This window comes from Uloborus diversus, unplaced genomic scaffold (assembly GCF_026930045.1).
Source record: "Uloborus diversus isolate 005 unplaced genomic scaffold, Udiv.v.3.1 scaffold_13, whole genome shotgun sequence".
NCBI lineage: Eukaryota > Metazoa > Arthropoda > Arachnida > Araneae > Uloboridae > Uloborus > Uloborus diversus.
The window spans coordinates 7,921,796-7,941,491 of NW_026557987.1; the positions used below are offsets into that span (position 1 = coordinate 7,921,796).

General features: G+C 38.1%; 1 protein-coding gene across 1 annotated transcript in view; it reads right to left on the bottom strand.

Annotated features, from left to right (window-relative positions):
- Positions 1 to 346: 346 nt before the first annotated feature.
- The window catches only part of LOC129232657 (cilia- and flagella-associated protein 36-like), a 28,502-nt gene continuing 9,152 nt past the window's right edge, over positions 347 to 19,696 (bottom strand). Inside the window, exons 4-9 of the mRNA XM_054866789.1 lie at positions 15,790 to 15,935; positions 12,372 to 12,453; positions 11,134 to 11,289; positions 8,264 to 8,416; positions 6,412 to 6,564; positions 347 to 631 (exon numbers count right to left, since the gene is read on the bottom strand). Coding sequence (XP_054722764.1) covers positions 347 to 631; positions 6,412 to 6,564; positions 8,264 to 8,416; positions 11,134 to 11,289; positions 12,372 to 12,453; positions 15,790 to 15,935 — 975 coding nt within the window. The remainder of the gene's footprint in view (positions 632 to 6,411; positions 6,565 to 8,263; positions 8,417 to 11,133; positions 11,290 to 12,371; positions 12,454 to 15,789; positions 15,936 to 19,696) is intronic.

The following is a 19,696-nucleotide window of genomic DNA, read 5'->3' on the forward strand; positions in this document are numbered from 1 at the left end:
ATACAATACTCATCAAATATACCTGCAAGAGCCTTAAGATGGTCAACTATCCCTTAAGATGGACAAATGTCAAGATAATTTTGTATAACACCAGCTCGAAAGTAACTTTGTAATCCATTAAAAATTTAATGAAATGTGCACACAATATTTTGACTCAGAACTATTTAAAACTATGGCAAAGGTGCACTTAAGTAATAGGGACCAAAGATTACCCCCCCCCCCCCCCCCGTTCTTGCTTTGAAACTTTCAGGTATTTTTGATGAACTCACAATCACCCCTGTACCCTTAAACGCGTTTTACTGAAAACTTGAAAATGTCCACTCGCATCCCTTTGCTTTTCAATGACTCATTTTAAAAACAGCTTTATAGTTTGGCTCTCACCGATGACTTCGCTCCTCAGCTTGGCGGCGAGGCTCCTCCGGAACGTGGCCTCCGCCTCCGGCGGCGCCTCCGCCTCCAGCACCTTCCTGGCTGCGCGCGCAGAGCGGGGCCGCCTCTGCTGCGCCGACGCCTCCTCTGCGCCGTCTTCCGACAGGCGCCGCGCCCGCTCCTGCTTCTTGAGCGCCAGGAGCCGGTCCCGCTGCTGCCTCAAGTATTCCTGCCGCTTCTGTAGCTCCGCCGGACTCACCTCCTGAGAACCAAACAATCACTTTAGATAATTATATGAAAAATTATCATATAAGCTTTGTGCTACAATATGATTAAAGTAAAAAACAACGTAAATAAAGCACAAATATTGGAAGAAGATACAGCATATAGCTATTTCAAGGCTACAATGGAGCCTCTTCATCAGTGCAGAAAGCTCACCAACACAACCAAAAGTTGCGAGAGAACTGACAAGAACCAAGTGGACACCGGTATTTATACCAAAAGAGGGCCAACCAATAAGAATACAGGAACCTGTTCTTCGGTTTATGACCTAGATTTTTGGGAAGCTTACTATATTTGGAAAAATTCTCATTCTCTTGTCAATGATTTTTCCAGCACTCCATTTTTTCATGATGTTTGGAAGCAATTTCTATAATTGCCTTTCCTGTTTCTTCGGTGTCTCGCACTCTTTTTTGCCTCCTGGCTGCTGATTGGTTGTCTCTCTCCCTTGCTTTGAGCCCGGAGAGTACGTTCTGTTTGCTGATTGGTTGTTTGGTTTCTGTATTCTTATTGGTTGGCCCTCTTTGGTATAAATACCGGTGTCCACTTGGTTCTTGTCAGTTCTCTCGCAACTTTTGGTTGTGTTGGTGAGCTTTTTGCACTGATGAAGAGGCTCCAATGTAGCCTTGAAATAGCTATAACCTGTATCTTCTCCAATATTTGTGCTTTATTTACGTTGTTTTTTACTTTAATCACTTTAGATAATATTTCACTACAAGTTGACATCTCTTATACGCTAGAGCAACCTGTAAGTCGCAACCCCCAAGGGGTCGCAAAGCCTTTATTAGGGGGAGTCGCGATATTATCCCTACATTTAAAAATATATCATTGAATAGTTTAAAAAGAGATAGATACGGACAAATTAAGATACATAGATAACAAACATGTATTATCATTTAATCCCGAATTCTCTCTTCCCCCACATCATTAAAACCTGTCTAAAATTTCTTTTTGGAACTTCAATTCCGATTAAAATCCAAATAAAGATCCAAATCCAAAACTTTTCCTCAACGCTTACATAGATGGTCAATAATTGCGATTTTTAAACTTCAAATTCAAAAATTGCCGAGGAAAGATCACCGGAACCTCTTTTCCTCCCTTTACTTCAACAAAGATGCTCTTTAATTTAGCTTATTTAGGACATGTTAGTCTCATTTTCGAAAAATTAGAGAGCACCCCCTATCCTCCTGCTTTCTCCCCTCTCCTGTCGTTAAAATCGTCTAAATCTTCAATTTCAACATAATTAAATTTCATGACATCCGCAATACGAAATCATAACCTCCTTTTTTGAAGTCGGTTAAAAATGCCATTGATCAATTTTTGATGATGTTAGGAAGGGCTGTCCCCAGAAATCACATTTTGGATTTTGGAGCCATATCATTTTCCGGCTATGTTTAAGTTAAGGTAGATGGGGCGAATAAGAGACTTAATTGGGTCCTTGAGATCGGTGGTTCAACCAGCAAAGTTTTCCGAAATTGAAGTCCCAAAAACACAATTTTAAGCCTTCTTTTGTCTCGTCAAGCAGGTCATGGCATCATTTTGGATCTTCGTATTGGAGCTACACTTAAATTTGCTACCCTAGGCAAGGGCCCTGTCCTCCTACCTGATCTGAAACTGGGCAGTTCATTTGTGGTTTAATTAGAAATAATTGCTGTAAAGGGAGAAAATTACAAAATTATAATTCGTCATTCATATATGTTTGACTCTCAGGGGAGTCGCAATTTTCCACTGTCTCTCCACGCATCCGCGATTGTTGAAAACAGAATTTGTTGTTTGAAATGCTTGCGAGAGTATCTAATCAGTATAGCTTTTTTAAAATATAACATACTAGCTGTACCATCATTATACTGATTTTCATGACAATCGGTTGAACGGGGCAGAAGTTGCTACTCTGCAGTGCCACCTGGTGGCTTCAATGAGCACCTTCTCCGTGGAAAAATACATATATATAGCCATTTTCATAATCATCGGTCCAGGTATCCAGTGACTCTACTCCAATTTTGTACTCACGCAGTTTGCGAGATCAATCCATCGCTAAAAATATCAAATAGAAAAAGTTTTAAATCCCCCCGTTGCATGAAAAGCCATAAAGAAAGAATTTATTTGTTCAAACTCAAGCTAACTTCTTATCAATGAGATCTTTCACGCGAATTAATTTCTGCAGCCGATCATTTTGTTCGTATTTATCCGATGGATTGTTACTTAAATTGGAATAAAAAAGGAACGATAGATCGGATTTTTTTCGAACTGGTCTATAAACATTCCCAGTACCAAAAATAACAAACGGTGAAAGTTTCAGTCAAATCTGCCGGGTAGTTTTTGAGTTCATGGATGACATACAGACAAACATTCATTTTTATATATATAGATAAAATATGTCTTCATTTTTTAGGTCTATAAAAGCTTGGGGGGTAAACATTAGTGGTCGCCCTGGGCCCTGAATGCTCCTTTTAGGTAGGCACCCTTTCATGCTTCAGGAGGGGAGCCATTTCCCTCATCTCCCCCTCCCCCTATATCCATGCCTGATTACCGTTTCTGTCACCAATTTTGCAACCAAATGAAGCATGTGTGTAAAGAGTAGATATTAATGTTCAATGAACCAACACATTGTTCCCAAACAATCTATTTTTCTTAAACTATGCTATGCTCTCAAGAAATGGGCACTTACTTTGATAATTGAACATTTAAAATTCAGCATATTTATTTGACTTATTATAAGTTATCTTGTGAGAAATTCTTGAGGAATTTCGCTTGATTAAAATAACTATATGATGTGGCCTTGCTTTGGCCGCCCTTGGTCGGCGCACACTCTGCACACCTGCTAGGATCGACCCTGTCGGCTTGTGTTTGACTCCCCTCTAGCCTGCCAAAGACTCTGGAAGCTTCTGATTCCGTTAAATGACTTCGCGGAGAAATCACACTCCATGGAAACAACGCGCTTACTGAATGTCGATCATTATTTTCTGTTTTGTCTTACAATAGGTTTAGCGCGGGGCCGTGGTAGCCTGATCGGTAAGGCATTGGACTCGGGACCGGAGGGCCTCGGGTTCGATCCTCGCTGGTCGAAGACCCACCGTCGTCATTGATGGGGACTGGGCGACGTTAAATAGGCTCGTGGTCTCAATGTCCTCCAAGTGAAACGATACCTCTGGGGGTGCTAGTACTAGGTAGCTATTAGCTCCTGGGCTAGTTCAAAATTCTCACTAACTGTTCGATCCGGTGATGGTGCTGCGGTATATAAAATATAAAATCGGTATATAAAATATCGGTATATAAAATAATGGAGGCAAGGCACATAGTATGCAGTCCTCGACATAAATACAGTTGAAGTCAGTTGTGACTCTTGAATAGAATAGAATAGAATAGGTTAGCGCGAAATCTCATTCGCTGCCACTAAAACGTCGTCATCGACGTCAAACTCAATTCGACGTCAAATTTGACTGCGGTGTTTGAAATTGAGTAAAATTTGTATTTGTAACTCCCTTCTTCAATTTTATGCAAAAAAAAAAAAAAAATTGTCAATGCCTTTTTTATTGTACAAGACTTACAATATCCTTTAATTGTTTTGAGCAGTCAGACCTCGATACAGGGTCACCCGCTTATACCCCGCTTATACTTATATATAAGGTCACCCCGCATATAAGGTCACTTTTCTAAAGTCCCGGCTCACTGAATAGGAATTCTATGTCATGTATTACCGGATATATGGTCGGGTCATAATACATTAATCACTTATAAGGTCACTTTTGTCAGATTTCTTTGAATGATTTCGGTGGTTAACAGATTCATTCACTTCATCCGCGATGTACGATCTTTAAAAAGTGAAAAGTCGTTTTTACTTCCTTTTTACAAAAAAGGAAGTATTGTATTCGCGAAAAAATTTTCACCCAAAAATCGGCCTTCATTTCCATTTTGCTCACCCCCGAATGAAGGTTGAGTTTTTTTTTTCCAACCCGACCACACGTGGATATGTACCTAGGACCGTACAGACACCCGAAATATCCATTTTGACGATCCCCGAGTTAATGACAACGCGTTTTCTCGTGACGTCCGTATGTACGTATGTATGTGCGTATGTGTATGTATGTCGCATAACTCAAGAACGGAATGTCCTAGAAAGTTGAAATTTGGTACGTAGATTCCTAGTGGGGTCTAGTTGTCCACCTTTCTTTTTGGTTGCATTTGGATGCTCCAAAGGGGGTCTTTTGCAATTTTTTGGGGGGAAATCATTGTTAATTTCGATGTAAACTCAAGTGGTGTTATAATTTGACGGACACTTGGCGATATATCGCCAGTCTTTTGATCGCCAAGTTTTGTCGCCAAAAAAAAGTCGGCGAAATATTTGGCGATTTAATTTTTTTTTTTATTTTTTTTTTTTTAAATCTGATTTCAATTTGGTCACTGTTTGGTGATATTTAGAGAGTGGACTATTGAATGACATTAAAAGTGCCAATAATGGGGAAATGACATTAAATTGGAGTAAAAGGAAGTCATGTGATGCACACATCTGCTCGTTCCTATTAACGTAGCAGGTAGTGCACAGAATGCAGTAGCAAGTGAGCATTACGAAAGTGATACTAAAATATGAAGCAGTAATGCGGGCACTCAGCGTGCACATATTGCACTCTTTTACCAGTCATGAGAAGCTGAAGAAATTTTCAGAAAATAATTAGAAACCATTTTGTTTAAACTAAAGAAAAAACACATTAGTCCTGTATTAATGACAATTTTAAGTAAGGTAAGTTGCACATCAGTTGTTTGCTTGGGGATATTTGAATGCAGCTTAACTCTCAATGAAAGTTTCAAAAAATAATTTTAAAATTTCTTATCAGGGGCCAATTCAGGATTTTTTTCTTGCTACTTATTTTTGTGAAAGTATTGCATCATTCTATTTTTGTGAACATTTTTATTTATCAGCATTGTTTTTGCGAAATTTTAAAGGCATCCAAATTTTTGTAAAAGAGAAGCAGAACAAGTGAAATTTTAGTTCGAAAAGTGTAAATGTCATCTAGTATTATTTTTAACAGGTTTGGATTTTTGGGGAGGGGGGGGGGGGGGGCTAAAAACCTAAGAAGTACGAAAAATACCATCGTAATTTCAGCTTAATCGGCTATTTACTGTGTACAATATAGGAAATTATAAGAAAAACGGTTTCCCAAAACAGATGTTTAGAGATTGCGATAATATTGCATAAATACACTTTGGTGTGAAGCAGCTAAAAATGAGTTAAAATACAACAAAAAGGTTTCTATCTAAGGGATTGTTCATATAAACCTGCTTAGAATTTTATTTTATGAGTCAATTATGTTTTAAACAGAGAAACAAATTTTATATTTTAAAATGCTAATTTTTGTGAAATTTTCGATGTTTTTGTGAAGCCACTGATTTTATAACTTGATTTTTGTGAAAGTACCGATGTCAAAACAAGATTTTTGTGAAGGTACCGAAAAACGGTAGCAAAATCAGCCTATATTGGGCCCTGCTTATTGATTCCAAAAATTTAAATTGGTTCAAATCAATTTAACTACAATAACCTAATTAACTGATAGTTTTGAACGTATTAAATTTTGAAGTGATTTAATGAATTAAATGTTTATTTATCAATGAATCGGTTATAAGGTCAACCCGCTTATAAGGTCAGTTTCGTGAAGTCCCGAGGGGTGACCTTATATCGAGGTCTGACTATGTATAGATAGGTAAATCTTCTTGCTCAAAGGCCACTTATTAGTTTTGCTTCTTCATAGGAAGAATGTTAACCCTTACCTGTTTCGTGACGTATTCGTCGGCCGTCTGCTCAGGGATCACTTCCGGAACTTGAGAAGGAGTGTTCGTCTGCGTCTCATCTTCCGGCGTCTCCTTTTCCGGAACGTCCGGAATCGGCAGTGAGCAGACATCGAGCGGTGGCTGCACGGTCAACTACAGAGAGGAATATTTCGTGACTGAACATGCATAAAGAACATGGTGAGTGAAACGTTTGACTAAATAAAGTGGGATAAGGTGGGGTAAAAGGGTGGGGTAATGGGAAATAAACTCTATTTTCGCATTTGTGGTCCTTTTTGAAACTAAGTTGTTTGTGTACAGACGGCTAAAAGAGGGTTTGGTTAAGAAAAACGAAGAAGATCTGTTGAAGTAGGCCGTGGTAGCCCGATCGGTAGAGTGTCGGATTCGGGGCCGGAGGGTCCTGAGTTCGAACCTCGATGGTCGAAGATCCACCGTCGTCATTAAAGGGGACTGGGCGACGTTAAATAGGCTCGTGGTCTCGATGTTCTCCAAGTGAAACGATACCTCTGGGGGTGCTAGCACCAGGTAGCTATTAGTTCCTGGTCTAGTTCTGAATTCTCATTAACTGTTCGATCCGGTGATGGTGCTGCCATCTATCGGTATAAAAAAATAATGGAGGCAAGGCACTTAGTATGCAGTCCTCGACATAAATACAGTTGTAGTCAGTTGTGACTTGGAATCGAAATCGAAATCGAATCGACTCCCTTCTTCCTTTTTAAGCAAAAAAAAAAAAAAAAATTGTTACTGCCCTTTTTTTTTGTACAAGACTTACAATATCCTTTAACTGTTTTGAGCAGTCAGACCTCGATATAGGGTCACCCGCTTATACCCCGCTTATACTTATATATAAGATCACCTCCCATATAAGGTCACTTTTCTAAAGTCCCGGCTCACTGAATAGGAATTCTATGTCATGTATTACCGGATATATGGTCAGGTCATAATACATTAATCACTTATAAGGTCACTTTTGTCAGATTTCTTTGAATGATTTCAGTGCCTAACAGATTCATTCACTTCCAAGAATTGAGCGCGATATACGATCCTTAAAAAGTGAAAAGTCGTTTTTACTTCCTTTTACAAAAAAGGAAGTATTGTATTCGCGAAAAAATTTTCACCCAAAAACCGGCCTTCATTTCCATTTTGCTCACCCCCGAATGAATGTTGAGTTTTTTTTTTTTTTTTTCAACTCAACCACACGTGGATATGTGCCTAGGAACGTACAGACACCCGAAATATCCATTTTGACGATCTCCGAGTTAGTTACGACGAGTTTTCTCGTGACGTCCGTATGTACGTATGTGTATATGTATGTCGCATAACTCAAGAACGGAAAGTCCTAGAACGTTGAAATTTGGTACTTAAACTCCTAGTGGGGTCTAGTTGTGCACCTTCTTTTTTGGTTGCATTCAGATGCTCCAAAGGGGGGTCTTTTACACCTTTTTGTTGGGAAATCATTGTTAATGTCGATGTAAACTCAAGTTGTGTTATAATTTGTCGGACACTTGGCGATATATCGCCAGTCTTTTGGTCGCCAAGTTTTTTCGCCAACTTGGTGACAAATTTAGCGATTTTGTTTTTTTTTTAAATCTGGTTTCAATTTGGCCACTGTTGGTGATATTTAGAGAGCAAACTATTGAATCACATTAAAACTGCCAATAATGAGAAAATGACATTAAATTGGAGCAAAAGGAAGTCATGTGATGCACACATCAGCTCGTTCGTACAAGACTTACAATATCCTTTAATTATTTTGAGCAGTGTATACAAAATCTTCTTGCTCAAAGGCCACTTATTAGTTTTGCTTCGTCATAGGGAGAATGCTAACCCTTACCTGCTTCGGGAGGTACTCGTCGGTCGGCTGCTCAGGGATCACTTCCGGAACTTGAGAAGGAGTGTTCGTCTGCGTCTCATCGTCCGGCGTTTCCTTTTCCGGAACGTTCGGAATCGGCAGTGAGCAGACATCTGGCGGTGGCTGCACGGTCAACTACAGAGAGGAATGTTTCGTCATTGAACATGCATAAAGAACATGGAGGTCAGCAGGTGAAACGTGTGACTAAAAAAAGTGGGATTTGGTGGGGTAAAAGGAAACGTGGGGTAATGGGAAACGAACTCTACTTTCGCATTTGTGGTCATTTTTGAAACTAAGTTTTTGGTGTGCAGACGGCTAAAAGAGGGTTTGGTTAAGAAAAAATCTGTTGAAGTACATATTTTTTAATGTTGAAAAAAAGCAAAATGAGTCTTAGTTTCAAGTAGGCCGTGGTAGCCCGATCGGTAGAGTGTCGGATTCGGGACTGGAGGGTCCTGAGTTCGAACCTCGATGGCCGAAGATCCACCGTCGTCATGAAAGGGGACTGGGCGACGTTAAATAGGCTCGTGGTCTCCATGTCCTCCAAGTGAAACGATACCTCTGGGGGTGCTATTAGCTCCTGGTCTAGTTCTAAATTCTCATTAACTGTTCGATCCGGTGATGGTGCTGCCATCTATCGGTATAAAAAATAATGGAGGCAAGGCACCTATTATGCAGTCCTCGACATAAATACATTTGCAGTCAGTTGTGAATCGGAATCGAAATCGAAAATCTGTTGAAGTATATTTTTTTAATGTTCAAACAGTTGTTGTTGTTTTTTTTAAATGTTGTCAGGTGCTTGCTCTTTTACTGGGTGGTTTCATTTGCCCACGGAACTGGTTTCTCGTTGTACATCTAGTTAATTCTACATCTACATCGAAGTTAATTACGAATCGTTTGGATTCGTAATTAACTCCGGTGTAATATGCCGGTGAGTGAACTCGGTAACAATCCAGAAATCCTTCTGGTTTACAAAAGCACAGATTTTTAGGGGCTCTCGCGTATAGCCTGTACAAACTCAAATACAAAAGTGACGACCAGCAACAGGCTCTGGGCCCAGCTAGACTGGTCCTAGTCCATTTACAATCCCCAGTGAAGATCAATGGCCCTCTTAAAACTATCTATTCCCTTGCTCATGACCACCTCTTCCGGTAAGCTGTTCCGAGGTTCCACTACCCCGCTATAATAATTTTTTTTCCTAATATCCATGTTAGCCTGAGATTTGAAAAGCTTAAAACAATGACCCCTTGTCCTGTTTTCAGTGCTAAACTTCAGCCCCGTAACATCTTCCATTTTAATAAATTTAAGCAGCTGAATCGTGTCCCCTCGGTCTCTTCTTTGCTCGAGACTGTACATTTTTAGCCTTCTAAGCCTGGAATCATAATCTAAGTGGGAAAGTCCATTCATTAGCCTTGTAGCCCGCCTTTGAACCCTTTCCAATACATTAATGTCTTTCTTAAGATAAGGAGACCAAAACTGAACAGCATACTCCAAATGAGGTCTTACCAAATTTCTATATAAGGGCAGAAGAACTCCTTCAGATTTAAAGGAAGCCAAACAACGTTAGAAGAAGCACAAATTTGCAAATAACAGCAGACACGTGTTTCGGCGTTACAAGGAACGCCTTTTTCAATGCAAATAATAATGAGCTTATGGATGAAAGGACATCCGACAAAAGACGTTCCTTGAACGCCGAAACACGTGTCTGCTGTTATTTGCAAATTTGCGTTTCTTCTAACATTGTTTGTCTTAATTTACTGTTCAGCACAACGGTATTTATTTATCTTCTTTAGATTTGTCTGAAATAGATTTATTGATAAACCCAAGCATCTTATTGGCTTTGTTACTAGCTATGCTGCACTGTTGGCTAAACTTTAAATCCTGACTTATTAAGACCCCCAGATCAGTAACTTTGTCTGCCTGACTAATGACTGAACCTCGTCTCTTACCGATGTCCTACCTCGTCCTACAACCTGCGATCAACATGATTATCGTACCGATTAATTAATATTAACGTTTGGGATAAACAACAATTGACTCCATCTGGAGTTTTTGGATTTTGTTCGGGAAATGGCATTGGGAAACAATGCTTTGAATCTTAAGGGGTTACCTCAAAAATGACAAATACGATCAAAAAAATTTTTTATTGCTTATTTCGAAACTAAACACTAGTCCAAACACAGGGGAAAAGTTTCATTGCTTTAGTTCAAATGTTGAAAAAGTTATGAGTGGTTTTAGGTCATGCTCGCTATGTGTTCTTATGCAAAAAGAAAACTTTAACTTCATTTTTCTCGATAATCGTTTTTTTGTGTTTTCGTGTCATAAAAATCCCTAAGGATTTTTTTCTATTAAAGATAAAGCTTTAAAGTAATACTTTTTGCAATTAGGGTAATATAGTTAACAAAACTGTGCATTGGATAAGCATTTTATAAATGACTCAAATGTTTAGAGCATGTTATATCTTTATAAACCAAATTTTTTTTGAAAAAAATTACGATTTTTTACGTAATTGATCACAGAAAATTTTCTAGTAAACACAAAAGCAAATGAATGCACAGATTTTTAGAGATGATGATTGTGATCGTTTAGCAAAAAATTTTTTTTGTATTAGTTTAAAAACAAAAAAGCCTTATGGATTTTTAAAAATTGAAATTTTTCCAAATGTTTGGAATTTTTAAAAAAAGTAAGCAATATTTAAAAAAATTTTAAAATAAATTATTGATTACAAAGTAAGTAAGCGTGTTATGGTTTAAATAAAAAATGTAATGTACGTAAATTGAAAAAAAAATTGCTTAAAAGGTACTATGACCCAATAAACTCGAGCGAGCAATGAGAGAAACTTCAAGATTCATTACCGACTCGGTGTCTGCGCAGGGGGAAGGCTCTCGAATGTCGTCTGCAGGGAGGGTGCGCGCCTCCTCTTGCTTGTCTTCTGCAGGTGGACTGTCTCCCGTCTTCTCCTTTTCGGTCTGGACGCTTGTTTCCGGCTGCAACAGCGTTTTCTGCATCGCCTAAAAAGAAAAAGTCAAGGAGTGACAAGTCTAGTGAAGCCTGTGTAAGTTGAACACTTGCGGTACACTACTTTAGTGGTACGTTTAGTACACTCAAATTAAACAGGTGGTCAACTTACAAGGGTGGTCAACTTTACATGTTTTACTGTACGAGCAAAATAAATGATGGATTGACAGTAGGCACACCTATTACAGGAATTCTTAAATTGTCCTTTCTGACCCAGAAAAGTTATTTTGTTCCTTTGAGTGCATTATGAAAAGTGCTTGGCATTTTTACAAAAATTCTGCTATTTTCGGGTATTAAATGTTCAAGTTTGCTAATTAAAGTCGTACAAAGACGAGACCAAACTTCGAATTGACCGACTCTCATCACCCAGTGGTTATCTAAGAGGCTTCTGATGGACAGAGACGCGCACAAAGGTTTCGAAGGAAATTATCGTTTTCCATTTAAACTGTATTCATTAATAAGCTGTCGCTCCAAGTTGAGCTAAGGCAGAACTGTAAGCCTATACCAATAGCGCTGTTACGACATCCGGAGATGACAGTTTCGCTTATTCTTACGGACTCATGAGAGTGAAGTGGACGATGACCGAACTGCAAGCAGTTGTGCTCTGATCGAAGCTGAGATTTCCTTCAAACTTGTAGCCAAAATAAATTTGGCGAAATTAGCTAGAGTCCGTAAGCAATGGTACGGTTCAACTAGAAAAATGAAGGTAAACGTTTTTGGTAATAACTCGCAGAGATTAATGCTTAAATTGAGTTTTTGCTTTCATTTTTCGACCCTTCTTGCGGATTGCCAAATTTATATCAGCTATCAGTTTGAAGGTGGTCTCGACTTCACTGAGAAGACAACTGATGCCTCCTTCGACTCTTCCAGACTGATGAGCCGAGGAACAAGGACTGAATTGCTATCTCTTGGATATCGTAACAGGGGTTATTCATTTCCAGTGGAGTCATTTTCCGGAGGAGCACTGAGGAGCCCCACCCATTGAAAGTGTCATCCAAGAGCACGACACTTTCAATTTACGGACTTGACACGAACTTCCGGAAATGGAAAGAGGGTTAACGGAGTCGAATCTCACCTGTTCGAGAAGTTCCTTCTCCCTCTGCGCCTCCACGCTCATCCTCACCTGCAGGATTGCGTCGCTGGGGTCCTCCGCCTGCCTGCAACGAGGAAAAGTATCGATTACTAGTGGTACCCGCACGGCTTTGTCCGTAATAGAAAAATTAAAAGGTCTTTTGGTAAGCCCGTATATTTACAAATAATGTATGGTGAATCTTCTCGCCAGTTGGCTTGTGCCCATGTTACGGTTCCACGTTATGATCATTTCGTTTCTCGCCAATTGGCTTGTGCCCATGTTGCGGTTCCACATTATAATAATTTCGTAATTTGCTCGTCCATCTTATGATAGTTTTGTTCTTAAAATTGTAATAGAAAAAGAACCACATCGAATTTTCGAAACATCGCTTCGAGGTGAACTCCCCCATGCTACAAACTAACTTTGTGCCAAATTTCATGAAAATCGACTGAACGGTCTAGGCGCTATGCGCGTCACAGAGATCCAGACATCCTACAGACATCCAGACATCCAGTTTTATTATTAGTAAAGATGAGACTGGGAAATCGTCCGTCATGGTGTGACGGGTGCAAATTACTTCTTTATTAGGTACTAGCTGCGTTGCCCGGCTTTGCCCGGTCTACCATGTCAATAAAAATTGTGTCTAGTGACTTATGCTCAACAATCAGGCTTAAATAAAAGAAACAAAAAAACATCATGCAAAATTTCCTTTCCAAACAATGATGACAGTATTAAAATACTTTTGAGAAATTAAAATGGAAAAGATGGATTTAAAGGGCGTGACCATGGAAACATAAAATAAAATAAGTTTAAAAAATTAGAGTGTGAAAGATAACAATGGATTCAAAAAGCGTAACCATGGAAACGCGAAAATGAAATGGTTAACAACTTGAATTGTGTGAGAGAGAGAGAGAAATGGGTATTTTTCGAACTTCATTTAAAAAGTCTTGTAACTTTTTTTCCTTTGGAGTTAGGAGCTTACTTTTTCGACCGAAGGTCGAGTTAGAACTGGAGTAAAAAATGTCGCTTTTTCCAATGGTGTCAAAAAGAAAACTGTCGGACAATTCCTTCACTTTTTATTGATTTTTTTAATGAAGAAAGTAGTGCCTAAATTTCAGCTAAGCCTAAAACAATTCGAGCTAAAAACGCAAATAACTCCCGCCGTAATAAATTTAGAGCATTGGAACAAATTGCGTAGAACGCGGAAAATTCTACCCTTTCCAACGAAATATAATATTGATATGTGCAAGTAATTTTTTCCCCCTTTAATAAGCAATAATAAGCAATTTACGCGAAATTTGAGCTTGAAAATTAATTACAAAAAATTAATAAGAATTTAAAAAAAATCCTTTCAAACGATATGCAATATTAATATGTGCAAGTAATTTTCACCCACATATTCGAGAATTCATGTGAAAATTGAGCCTAAATTGGAATAAAAAAAGAACAACTCGTCAATTTTTTTTCGAACTGGTCAGCAAACCTTTCCGAGGCTAAAAGAAAGATACTGTAAAAATTTCAGCGAAATCGGCCGGGTAGCTCTCGAATTTTGCGCGTTCACACCAACAGACGTCTTCATTTTATACTATGTAGAGACATTTACCGTAAAATTTGAATTCAAATAGATAAATATGAGAGAGAAATGATTAACATTGATAGGGAAAAAGTTAAATTCATCATTGCCATAATAGAACTTGAAACGGACCGCCAAATTAGATTTACTCAATGTCTGACCAGCAAAGCAGTTGCTAATTAGATCTGGTTTTGCCTCGTTAAAACAATCACTTCGTTGCTTCCCTAACGCTGTCAAAAAATATTGTCTAATTATAAATAAAATTATGGAATTTTAAGTGATGTAACAATAAAATAATGCCCTCTCGCAAGCTGTCGCGTGAGTTTCATTGTTGGTGACGTCGGAAGCGTTACTCGATCATTCGCTATTATCTGCGTGAACGTTTTTTTTATATGCATAGAAGCATAGTAATAGGACGATTTTCTGCACTTGTTTTTGTGATGAGTATCGATTTTTAGCCTACTTCTCCAGTAAACGTCAGAGAAAGAAGAAAAAGGCATGAAAAAAGGTTTAATGCGTCTTAAAAATATCGCGAAAAACAAAAACAAAAAAAAAAGTTAAAAAAAAAATTTGAATTTTGACATCTTGAATTCGAATTATGTTTTTCGCAATCACGAATGTGTGTGTGTAGGCCTGTGTGTTTGGGTGTGGGGGGCATGTGGTGTTTGTGTGTAAAGGGTATGTGTATGTGTGTAGGCATGTGTGTTTGTGTCTGTGTGCTGGCATAAGTGTGTGGGTAGTTGTGCGTATGAATGTGTGTGGGGGGTATGTGTGTGTGTGTGTGTAGGCATGTGTGTGTGTGTGTAGGCATGTGTGTTTGTGTCTGTGTGCAGGCATGAATGTGTGGGTAGTTGTTTGTATGAGTGTGTGTATGTGTTTGTGTGTGTAAAGGGTATGTATATGTGTGTGTAGGCATATGTGTTTGTGTCTGTGTGCAGGCATGAATGTGTGGGTAGTTGTTTGTATGAGTGTGTGTATGTGTTTGTGTGTGTGCATGTGTAAGTGTCTGTATGTATGCGTGTGTGTATGCAGGTGTATGTGTGTGTATGTGTTTGTGAGTGTGTCGTTGTGTATGTATGCGCGTGTGATATTGACGAAACCTGGAGACGACTTTCGCCATAGGAGCAGCATCGTGAGGAGCCGATCGACGGTGATGCTGCAGAGGGCGGCGGTGGGAAAATAAAATCAAAGGACATCAAAACAGTCAAGTGAGAACAATAAGCAATCGTGATTGCTCAATAAATAAAATAACTAAAAAAATATCGAAAAATTAAAAATTGGAAAGTGGAGCGGAAAATGTCGGTCATCCTGTATGTCTGTCGGTCTGTCTGTCCCCCCCCCCCCCCTCTAACAACTTTTGAGTGAATAACCCAATTCAAACAAATTTTTTTGTTCGAAAGATTTCGGCGAGGACATATCATTCCCATATTTCACTTTATGATTTGAACAATTTTTCTTTCAATTTTGAACAGTTCAAAAAAAAAAATCGACTTTAACGCCTACGGGCAATTTAAGGCAACCCCGAACTTAAGGGCGAATTTGCTTCAAAACCCTTTGCAAGAAAAAGGTTTTGATGAAGAACATGCATAGAAAATATCTCTTTAATTTGAACAATTTTCCGTTCAATTATGAACAGTTCAAAAAAAAAAAAAAAAAAAAGCTTCAGCGCCTACGGCAATTTAAGGCAACCCCGAAGTTAGGGGCGGAATTGCTTCAAATTCGCCCGACTTTGCAAGAAAAAGTGTTTGATGAAGAATTTGAACAATTTTTCGTTCAATTATCAACAGTTCAAAACCTTCTCTAACCCTGTTACAAAAAACATTCGCAATCGGGCATTGGTCGACTTACCGGGTGCCCTCCATGCAGTGGGGCACAGAGCCCCTCTTCTGGGTGAGAAATTCGAGCGCCTGCAGTTGCAGCTCCAGATTCTTCTGCGTCATCATTCGACGGAAGATCTCGAAATCGTCTGCAGCCCACACCTGTTGGAAGAGGCTCTGCAAGCAAAAGACGGTACCACATTCAGCTTTTCTTTCATTTGCGAAAAACGTTCCTTTTCAAACTCTTGCCACCTTAATTCCCACTGTACGAATGGTGTAGTATGTAATGAAAAGCGATCGAAAGAGCATGTTGGAGGCAATTTTCGGCTCAAAAGTTTTCTGCCCTCGTCCCCCCGTTTTACAGACATTAGGTCATAAAGTCTGCCGACATTTTGAGAAAAGCACCAAGTTCTTGCTTGACGACTTTTTTTAAAACCTCGGCCGACTTTAAGACCGCCCAATTCGATAACGGGGACACGTGCGCAAATCATTTTATGCGTCCGGATTATATCCAGTTTTATATTTTTTTAGCAAAACGAATAAAAAAAATCGTTTCACGCACTAACACCAAGTGTTAGAATTTCGAATTTTTCACCATGTTTTGGTAGAATAACTATTGGCATAAGTCTAGAAATGTTTCCACAATTTTATCAGACCTAAATTGCCAATTTTATTTTGGACTAGCTTATTACCCGGCGTTGCCCGGGTGCTTTTCAATGCAACATATCTTTTGGATAATCAAATGAATGAATTCTATCTAAATGAGCGTAAAAAATTGCATTCGCACTACTCTCTAGGCTCAAATCTTCAAAAGACTTTCCATAGTACAGAAAATCAAGCATTTGGCGAAAAAGTAGCATCAACTTAAAGCGAAAAAGTATGAGGCATGTTGTCTAGGATCTGTAGTGTCCACTGGTACGTTGTCTGAGGTTGAATCAGAAGGGCGGTACATAAATTCTTAATCCAAAGACAAATGATTGTCTTTTGCACATCTTGTGGGACAACGTTTTACGTGATGCTTCGAAAGAACAGCGTTGTGCCGCCTTTGTAGGTTTTACTTGCCCCAAGACTTAAAAAAATGCAACAGTACTTTTCACGTACATTTTACTCGGAAATAAATCATTGAATGTTTCCTTAAAAAGAGTCGTGAGCTTACAAAAAAAAAAGAAAAAGGCAATCCCTATTATCAGGCACAAATATATACAAAATAGTCTTCTTAAACACAGTTACAATATTTTCAGATTAATTTAAAATCATCCACAATGTCCAAAAGCTAAACGGATAGTCCACCATACAGAAAATAAAGAATTCATTCAGTATTGTTAATAGACGATAACACTTCGTTTTACGGATTTTCCGGCGGTGTTTTTCGAATGAAGATATCAAGTGATACGTTATTTTGTATGTTTTTCAGGCAAGCACATTTCGCAGAAAAAGTTTGCTTACTATAAAAAACTTTACAAAATGTGTCTGCTTGTTCTTAACATGGAGATTTAGTGCCAAACCATAGAGTAAAATTGGATAAGTGTAACTTTCCTAAAAAGACGCACGTCAGCTACATTTTATTTTCTTATATTGACGATTGACGTCAAATTTCTATTTTCGTAGGTAAAAATGATAGTTAGGGAGTAAAATTAATGTCTTGTAACGATTTGAAATTTGTCAAGATTTAAGTTCTAGTTCAAGTTTTTAAAACCTAATGCTTGCCGTAAATGTTATACATGATATCTCACACTGATGCAGGTAGAGAGAGCACGTATTTAAGTTTGCTGCTTTAGACAAATTATTCCTTAGAGAACACCAAAATTTTAATTTATTGAGACACAGTCGTCGTGAGTGGTGGGAATGGGTTCACTGACTACATTACAGTTGTTATTTTAAGTTATGTAAAACAATAAAAATGGAAGTAGGTGGACGTGGACTTATTGAACGAACTATTTGAAAACCGTCAATTAAACTGCGCTATAGAGAAAGAAGTAGGTGTGCGCATTTTGGTCACTATCCGCGTTAGATTTTTTTTAAATTATTTGCAGGCCATGAAATTAAAAATAAACGTCTTATTTCTACGTACAACGGTATAATAGACAAATCTTTTGTTTATATTTCACAGAATCTTGTTGCATATTTTGTTTTCCTTATCCACAGCTTAAAAGCAAACGAAATGTATTTCACGTTTTGAAACGTAGTTTAAAAATTTTAAACTTAAATGATTCAAATTTTTCTGATCCATAAATTTAACCCAAAACTTTCTCCTAAATATTGTTCTTAGTCCCCCTCCCAGCAGCAAGAAGAACTACATTTTTGAGTGAAACCAACTGAGCAAGTAATATAAAGCTAGCTATATCGAAAATAGTTACATCTCAAATGCATTTACAGCACTTAATCGACTGCTCTTACGACTGATTGATCGTGATAGAAAACGGAAATCTCACTAAAGATTGCAATCTCTTGAAGTTTAAGAAAGGTCCATTGTGGTCACATGTGAGATACAAAGTGTTTCACCTTATCCCTATACTGTTAAAGAGAGTTTAAGCTATTTACAGTGACAATTTTCCATATATATATCACAGCACTTCTTCAATGACGGTTGAAATGCTTAGTGGTAGCTATAAACTTCCAATAATTTTCGATTGTTTGCAATAGCAGTTACACTGAGCTTTATAATTGGAAATGTAGTTTTGTTCAACTTATTATACAATGAAGAAAAAACTTAATATTGTGGCGCAATATTTCATCATGCCGTTTTGAATAATAATTTCTGTGTCAAAAGTTGCATCATACCCTCTAACAGATTTAAAATCATTGCTAGTCGGCGAAGATGCTTCATCAGGTGCGTTATTACTCAAGCGTTAAGGTAATATAAAATTTCAAATGAAAAAATGTGTTTATATAAAAAACGTAGCAATTTTTTGCAGTTTGAAACAGTTTAAATTTAAATTAATATTTATTTGCATTTTTTCCAAACTGTTAACTCCAACCCTCCCAAACTGTATGAATTCCGCGAAATTATATTTCCGTGCAGTTTTGCGGATAAAAAAGGTGCACAACCTTTAATTTTAGCACACAATGGGAATCCAAGTATGGTAGTTTATGTGCATTAAAGAAACGTCATGACCCCCCCCCCCCCCTCCCCTTGAAAGACAAATTCCAGCTACGTTACTATGCACAAAAATGAATATTTTGCAATTTATTTGCTATATTAGTATTTTTTAGCCCTGTTCTTTGATGATGATAGCGTGGAGTGGTTTAACTTAGTTGAACCGAATTCGGTAAAGATCCGACGTAAATCATGGAACAGTATAAAGAACATATGCATGTTGGTTTTAAGGACCATACAACATTAAATTGTTAAATCTTGTACACGGATAATGAATGAATTATTGATACCCAACTAATTTTAGTATTTTCTGGGCTGTTCATGTGGAAATACCGATCTATAATTTCGTTTTATCATTCAGCTACGGAAATACCAAAGCAAGCAGAACCGTCAGAGACCGCAATGCATTCCTACTTTGCGTAATGCTAACCAAAAAACGCTGAACAGCAGTATTTCGCTATCGTTCGGTTTTCTTGCCAAACATGCTCGACGCTTGTAGCACATCGACATTAACGGCCAACGTTGAGAATACGTTTAGTGTTGGTTGCATTTAAAATATCCCCTGGTGCTTATAAGTTGCAAATCATTTTCATTTGCTTCGAACCAAGGTTCACAAATTTAACGATTACAGTTTATCTTTGAAGAGACTTCATTTAGGGCATTTCTTACAGCCTTTTCATTCAGACCAAACTCATAACAATATGAAAATTCGTTATTTCGAAAACAGCCCTTTTATGATTAAAAATATAAACTTTAACCTCTTTGGATCTTTTTTAAATTCCAAAAACCAGCCTATATGAATTCTTGAGCAATAATTTAACTCTGTGCCAAATTTGGAAGA